This window comes from Leuresthes tenuis, unplaced genomic scaffold (assembly GCF_036924035.1).
Source record: "Leuresthes tenuis unplaced genomic scaffold, fLeuTen1.0.hap1 SCAF_13, whole genome shotgun sequence".
Taxonomy (NCBI): domain Eukaryota; kingdom Metazoa; phylum Chordata; class Actinopteri; order Atheriniformes; family Atherinopsidae; genus Leuresthes; species Leuresthes tenuis.
The window spans coordinates 13,944,282-13,952,165 of NW_027325367.1; the positions used below are offsets into that span (position 1 = coordinate 13,944,282).

The following is a 7,884-nucleotide window of genomic DNA, read 5'->3' on the forward strand; positions in this document are numbered from 1 at the left end:
TAACCGGAGACCCCTACTGAGAGCCCAATAAAGGAGAGTGAAGAACCAACACTGCCAGAAAGGCCAATGACCTCTGGTAAAGGAGGAGTCCGCCATCACAGCAGCAGTGAGAAACAGGGGAACATCTACCGACAGGTTTCTGCAAGGTTTCGAAGGTACAGAGAGGAATTCATTCAATATGGATTCACGTGTGTCATCGTTAACGAAGTACAATCCTCAAAGTGTTGTGTGCAGTGAGGTACTTGCACACGAGCCTGAGGCAAAGACAAAGTATTTTTTTCTGTTGCAAAGAGCCCGAATTACAAGCTCAACATACAATCCTAACTAAACAAACAACAATCTCAGCCAAAGCTCAAAAGGTATCATACGAGATGGCATATTTAATTACACAGGCAACACTGTTGGGGAAATGGTAATAAAACCCACTGCCACAGCCATATGTCGGGCCATGCATGGGGATAAATTGGCTAAATGTCATTGTCATTCTATGACACTGAGAGAATTTTATGAGATTTCATCAAAGCTGTTGAATGAAGACAAAAATGATTGTTGAACTACTAAGTTCTACACACCTGAAACACTCAAATACCTGAAAATGTTTGCTGTAAACGCTTCTCGGGCCCATCATCCCGTCCTGAGGAGAGCTGCTGTCGTCTTTTGATTTGTGGCACCTTCGTGTTTTATGCACATTGCAATCTTGCACTTCACATTAAATAAAGGAAAAAGGTTAAAGGGGTAAATTAATTTTCAATATTAGTGGGTTCATGTTAAGAAACCCTTTTTTTCCCCACAAGATAGCATACATGAATGTGAACTCAGTAAAATATATGTGACGTCCCTGGGCCAAAACAACACAAAGACAGACTGTATCTTCCTTTCCATCTAATTATTTTCACCTTTGTGAAACGACATTATGAACACCAGTTTGTGGTCCTTGCAAAAGTCTCAACCCGATGATCTCACACTGTGATACAAAAGCACCAATATGCACGTGTGCAAACGACCGGATTTGGACACGAAAAGAAGTAATGGCCAAAATGAACAAATGATCAGTGCAATTTGACTCTTTAATGAAATAAAACTTATAAAATTGCATAGAATAGAGATATGTCAATCTAAAATCCCACTGCCGTTCACATGACTTGGCTGAGGTAAGCATAAAGGCCTCACAAAGTTATCTTAGAAACATTGTTGCAGGTGGATAGAAGCTACAGTGCACATCGGTTTAGTTACATCATCACATTATTTCCTTTACAAACGTATCACATAGCACTGAGTAACACTTAAACCAGTAAGAATAAAAAAAAAACAAAAAAAAAAACAGTACCTTAACCCTTGTTTACAGCGACTGCTTTGACAAAATTTTTAATTCAAAACCCCATCTGAGACACTTAAAAGACACAAACACTTTGTCCATTGTGAGAGAAACTCTCTCAAAAGAAGGCTGGAGCAGAAAACCGGGAAACGAAACGTTAAGTCCGTGGCTGCGGCAGGAATCTATCGAGCGTGACTGGGTGTGTGTCCTCTTGGGAGTTCAAAGTCATCGTTCAGAACCCGATCAGAAGTGGCGGCGTCCCTGACTGCGTCTGGTGTGGAGAGAAACCTGGAACAGAAGAATCAGGTTTAGCAGCTCTGCGGATGTCGGGGAGGTGTTGGGAGTGTGGTGTGTGTGTGTGTGTGTGTGTGGATGGGAGACAAACCTGAGGAGCCTCTGGACTGCTGAAAGGGGAGACTTCTATTGAATTCTCTTTGTCGGAGGAGTTGTTGTGACGGTGCTGAGCAAACTTCCTCTTCAGAGCCTCAGCAATAAGAGCTGCTGGGTCATTAAGTAAGGCAGCACCTCCCTTACTGCGTCTCCTTTTGACTGGCGAGCCTCCTGGTGATCTAATGAGAAAAGAATAAAACAAGTTCTCTAAGGAAATCGTCAGGGCGTCTGATCATATCAGTGCATGGCTGCTGGTTAAAACCTGATCAGAAACACTGACACATTTTAGAAAGCTATAATACCTCTCCACTGAGCGTAATTTCACTTGATTCAAGTCTTTCAGAACATCCAGCATGGAGGGAATTCCTCTGTTTTCTGATCCTCCGCAGAGCCCTGACTTCTGGGGCCCGATCGGACCCCTATCGGTACCATTTTTGCGCTGTTTGATTAGGTCCAACACAGATGGTGTGTCGGTGGAGGCGCTTGGGCAGGGTGGAGGTGGAGGTGGAGGGGGAGGTGGAGGTGGAGGTGGAGGTGGAGCAGCACAGCGGGGTGTGGAGGTGAGAGCTGGAACTGGAAGATGGGACCTCAAAGGCGACCCTGAGGCGTTGTGGGATTCAATAAAACATATAAAAAAGGTTGAATATTAATAGAACTGGTTTTTCTGGCATTTTGCTGAGATGAACAGGCGGGTTTTGCCCAAAGAAATCGAGACAAAGCACAAATGCGTACCCGAGGGTGGAGCAGCAGTTACGATCATGGCGATCTGAGCTTGTAGTTTGAGCAGTTCACTCTCCAGCGCCGTGATCTTCGTCAGAGCGTCTGGATCAGTTTTCTGTCTGCGGGATGCTCCTCCTCTATGACACTGACTCAGGGCTGGTCTGGGGTATCTCATCAGATCTCGACTTACAGTGTTTTGCTTCTTTGGAGGTAAATGGTTCCTGTCAAGATCACACAGAAATCGTGTGGTTATTTAGGGTCATTCAGACCTTGTGCAGACAAAACATAGGTTCTTAAAAAGCGTTCTGCTCTTTGATGTGTCAAACCGGATATTACAGACAACAGAAAAGGCACCCAACCATGCGCCACCATTTGTAGACATCACACTTGCCCAGGCAACAGGTCGCTGCTCGCTGATAGCGACGTTAAACATGGTCAAAGTGCCCAAAGCCGAGCACTCAAAAACTCTGGCTGCATTTCGCTTGAAAAGATTCCAACACAGTGACATGTAACTAATAATTAAATGTGACGAAAACTAAAGTGACTGCCGATGACGACAGTAACGAAGGTTAGTGATCAAATGCCGACAGCCATATTGTCTGCACATTCAGACACACAACTGCATGTACAGCCCTCTTTAACGTTCTCTGAGAGGGTTTGTAGGACAAGAGAGAAGCCATATTTTGTCGGAGACAGCAGAAATTTGAATATTTCTACAAAAAACTAAATTGAATAGGTCATCTTTGTTTCATTTAACGACATATTAAATATCAATACATCGTTTTAAAAGAATCATTTCAGCACCATTATTTGGCAAACAACGAAAGTGATACAGTCCAAAATTGTGAACAGTGCAGGATTTCAGGCCTTTTGTCACATTCTTCCTTTAGTTTAGAGTAAAAGCTGCAAGAAGTTTCAAAACGTCAGCCTGAGATAATTAGGCTCGGTTATAACGTCTGACTGGATTGCAGATGTTTGGTTTTTTTTTAGATTGCAAGTTGTTGTCGTCAGATTAAGAGCCTCCATGTCAGTTGTTGCGATCTCCGTCTAGAAAAAAAACTCCCTTATAGTTTTGAACGGGTGCTGTGTTCCTATCAATGCCATGCTGAGCTGGAGCAGATAAATACTACTGACAAATACAAGCATTTGATGTGGGACAAAATGGCGATTAAAACTTTTAGGTTGCATAGAGAGAGACCGAATTAATAAATTTTTTAAAAAAGTGTCGGTGTTTCTTGCCTGGTTTTGGCAAAGCTGTCGCCCTCGTCGTCAAACACCCACATGATGTCCGCGAATGAGGGGATGGCTGGTGTGTCTGAGATTTCAACATATCCACGGGCCCTATATGTTTCCAGAGGGATCTGAGGACACAGAACATTAGGAGATTACACACCAAGGCACTAACTACATGATCAAATATATGTACAGTAACAAATAGCCCATGTGTAAGAATAGAAGAAAATCGTAACAAATATTAGCAATCAGCAGTGAATTCTTGATACTATGGTTTGTCTAGTAAATAATAGCAATCTATAAGAAATTAAAATGTCCCAAACCCACTGACAAATAACACTTCTGCTCAAGTTAAGATAAATCACTGGCATGATTTGAGTGGGGTTCAATCTTTTGTTGGCAGTGCAACACATATTTTTTTAAATCAGGCAACAAACTTGCAACTTCAAAATAAGCGTTTGAAAAGGCTGCACAACACCTGGAAGTGGACACGTGGGGTGGGCTTCAGTGGGAGATTTGTCCCAATCATTCGCACAACGCTGCGATACTGACCGCACAGCTGACTGTCCCACACAGGCACCAGCTACAGACGAGAATAAAAACACACCAAATGTCAACATAACCACAAGAGTGACGAAATCCACTATGTCAGGTGACTTAAAACGTGACAAAACTGCTTTTTTTTCTCCGTCTCAAGCATTTGAAGCAACTCTGACAGATATATGTTTGTGCAACCTACCATATCTGGAGCCACTCCAAAGTACTCCAGGACCATGCGTAACACATCGAGAATATCCTCTGCCAAAGACATTGGAAAGAACGTTTCCTGCGTCGGCAGACAAATGCAAAGCTCGTCTTTCTGCTGACCGACTTGGTGGGAGGCCAACGCAGAGCGGAGTCACATCCTTCACAGCTGAAGCAATGCAAAAATCACATCACATCCAGCTACGAGGTAAACAACAACAACAAAAACAAGACAAAATAAGTCTTTGGGGGGAGATTAATCTCACATTCCAATAAAATTCTAATGACATTGGGACTGAAACTATTGCAAAGACTGAATAACATGGTGACTCAAGCTGGACAACAGTAATCAAATCATAGGCTGTGTAGAACGTATGTTTTATAATGCCTGTCATTCCATCGTTTTAGAGGGTTGCTGAATACAAATAAACTCAACTGAAGGTGTCCTATGCTGTGTTACTCAGTTTCAATCGAGCTGAACGACAGTATTTATAGCTGGTTTTAATTTAAATCAAAACCCTTAATGTGATCCAAAAACCCAATGAAACAGCAGCAATACCCTAAGAAAATCACTCAGTGTGATACAAAATTTGGACGATTGCATCAATGTTTCCTAGTTACTGATGTTCAGGAAGTCAGTTGATAGTGTCCACTGTCGGATCCTGATCCGACTATAAAACACTATGTAAGAACATTAGAAAGTCAATCGTGAACTAAGTTTAAAAAAATTAACAACCACCGTCTGTCATGTCCTTACTGAGCAGTGCAGGTACCGCAGTACAAAAAGCTGCATGGGTCATCAAAAGTAACGTGCCCTGATGCCATGGAGAAGATGCGTACATAAAAATAATTTAAAACAACAGAATATATACGTGCACACTTACCATTTATCAGTTTTTCTTGTCCAAATAAAACTAAATTCAAGTAGCTACACTTTTTAAAAATCGTTTTTGACAATAAGCAAATACGGTATTTATCGAGCAAAGGACTTTCCTCTTTGCTCACGCGTCCTGGAGTCAAACCTGTGAAGTCAAATAAAGCTGCAGCAGCAAACCGACATCTGATTGGCTGTGAATGCAGAAGTAGAACGATGAGCCAATAGAAAAGCGCAACCTAAAAGTCTCTGCAACGGCTGGTTGACCAATCACGTGTCCCCCACTAAATTTGTATTTTTGTTCACGAGCTACTTCTCCCCCGGGTAAGAAAACATGTATGAACTAAACTTAGCTAGGTTTATTGTGTTTTCAGAGCCTTAAAGTGATATTATTTACATCTAGTTACAGTTTGTAGTCCAAACGGTTCAACAAAAGGAATATAAATGTCTTTGTAAAGCCGCGCAGCTTCTTAACGTGTCGGAAGCAGTTAGCTAGTTTCAATAGCCTTCTCAGTACCGTCAGTACTTTAAACGGTCGACTTTTGTTTTGCTTTATAAACCGTTAGTGATTTCAAATTTTAATTTCCATTCCGATGTAGTACATAGTTACAACAGTCTCGCTTTCTCTGGGTTAAGCGCTTGAACACAAATGTTCACCAGATAGCTAATGTAAAAAAAAATAACTGAGTTGTCTGTAATTGTATCTCTCAGTTTCAGGTCTGGTTAGGTTCACAAAGATGATGGATGCGTTCTCAGTGGTGTGTCAGCTGCGGGATCTTGCCTCTGAGCCGCAGAACCGAGCTGTGATAGTCCAGGACCAGGGCTGTCTTCCCGGACTGGTTCTTTTCCTAGACCACAAGGATCCAGAAGTGCTATTTGCAACTCTGCAGGTAGGAGGAAGGTAGACTGTGGTGTACTTTTACTATACAAAGCTGTGAGAAAAATGAAGTTGGTTTGATAGTCTGGTTTAGTTAGTTTATTTAATATTTGAAATATGGATTTGTTAGATTTTGTTTGCACTGTTGCAGCACACAGTAAATACCATATTACTACCCTCTCTGTCCTCAGACCCTGCGTTACTTGGCTGAGTTGTCTACCAATATCCCCACCATGAAGAATGAACTTGGTATGATGGTGAGCTTGGAGAATCTTATCGAAAGGTTAGAAGATTGTATCTTAACTTTATGGCAATAGGTTATTTATGTCACAGACACCTAAACTAAATGATCAAATGTATATTTTTCTTCTTACAGGGAAGGTCTGTCTGTTGACATCACAGCCTTGGCTAAAGAAGTTTTTAACATATTGAGCTCACCTGCTAACCCTGCACCGCGCACACCAGAAAGGGAAAAGAGAAAGAAGTCCCAGTTCTTTATTAACACCTCCAACAAGAGGGCCAAGTCTGTCACACTGCTCATCCAGGGGCTGGACAGCACTGTAAGGAGGCTGACTGATGTGTGCTTTGTATATGCAGAAACTGTTCCTGTTGTTTCCAGCAAGCTCACGCGTCTATTTTCTCACTGCTTTTAAGCACCAGCGAAGCTTGTGTGAGGGAGCCCTACTGAAAGTCAAAGGAGTAATCAGCTTCACTTTCCAAATGGCCTCCAAGAGATGTACAGTCCGCATCCGTTCAGACCTGCCGACAGAGGTAACAAGCATCTCTATTAGTTTCTGTCCCTTTAATTCCGTCAAAACTGATGAGAAATCTGGCTGAAGAAAATGGTCCATACCTTCAAACTGATACCCAAGAACCCTCTTTTCCTAATGTCTCCTCTTTTGCAGAGTTTAGCAACAGCCATTGCTGCCACTAAGGTGTTGTCAGCTCAGCAAGTGGTGAAGAATGAAGCAGGGGAAGAGGTGAATGACCTTTAAATTAACACTTGAAGCTAAACTGGTGAAAAACTGAAAGTCTTTAAATCGTGAACTTTTAAAACATTCTTTTTCTCTCATGATTTTCTCTCCAGGTTTACATTCCTCTGAACTCTTGTGGAGTGGACGTGCCGCAAAACTCTGCCCTTCCAGATTACCTCCCTGAGGAAGAGAATAGCCCGGAAAGAGAGGTTGACCGCGCAATTTCCCGCACTGCAGCCAAGGAAGATTCAAGTGGCAGCTGGCTCAACGCTGCCGCCGGTTTCCTCACAAAAACCTTTTACTGGTGAAGCTGAAGTGGCATTGGGAGTTGTGCTCTAGGCTCCTCCCTGTTACACGATTGGACATCACTAAGTTGCGAGACCACAGGAGTGTGCGGACAAGTCTTCCGCACAGGCAAGTGACTACAAGTTATCAGCTTGTGCATAAGCACAGATTGCAAACTTCCTCTTTAATAAATAGTCCGTGTTGAACGGAGATGGTGACACTTGAAAAAAATAGCGCTGTTTTCTGGACTGACAGTTCTCTATCTAGTATTCTTTTCATTTGTAAATGTTTCTTGAATTTGTCTTTCCAAGCTGCCTGTTTCCTTCTTACATACAGGAGAAACAAAGTTTAAGATTCTTGCTATTTTTCTATAATTCAAGTCTTTCACTGTCCTGATGTGTTGATGTACTGTAAAATAAATGTACAAAATAAAACCCACATTGTCTTTTTCTTTTGTTAATTACAAATAATT

General features: G+C 42.1%; 2 protein-coding genes across 2 annotated transcripts; one reads left to right on the forward strand and one right to left on the reverse strand.

Annotated features, from left to right (window-relative positions):
* Positions 1–1,049: 1,049 nt before the first annotated feature.
* mtfr2 (mitochondrial fission regulator 2) lies at positions 1,050–4,598 on the reverse strand. The gene is made up of 7 exons (XM_072361988.1): positions 4,398–4,598; positions 4,137–4,241; positions 3,665–3,786; positions 2,435–2,646; positions 2,008–2,329; positions 1,701–1,884; positions 1,050–1,603 (listed from the first exon to the last, which is right to left on the reverse strand). Exons 1-7 carry the CDS (start codon positions 4,467–4,469, stop codon positions 1,559–1,561), a joined length of 1,062 nt encoding a protein of 353 aa, XP_072218089.1. The 5' UTR covers positions 4,470–4,598; the 3' UTR covers positions 1,050–1,558.
* Positions 4,599–5,957: 1,359 nt separating this feature from the next.
* Positions 5,958–7,850, forward strand: armc1l (armadillo repeat containing 1, like). Its single transcript, XM_072361979.1, has 6 exons — positions 5,958–6,166; positions 6,345–6,436; positions 6,530–6,713; positions 6,808–6,924; positions 7,059–7,133; positions 7,241–7,850. The coding sequence occupies exons 1-6, from the start codon at positions 6,014–6,016 to the stop codon at positions 7,433–7,435; spliced, it is 816 nt and encodes a 271-aa protein (XP_072218080.1). The 5' UTR covers positions 5,958–6,013; the 3' UTR covers positions 7,436–7,850.
* Positions 7,851–7,884: the final 34 nt, after the last annotated feature.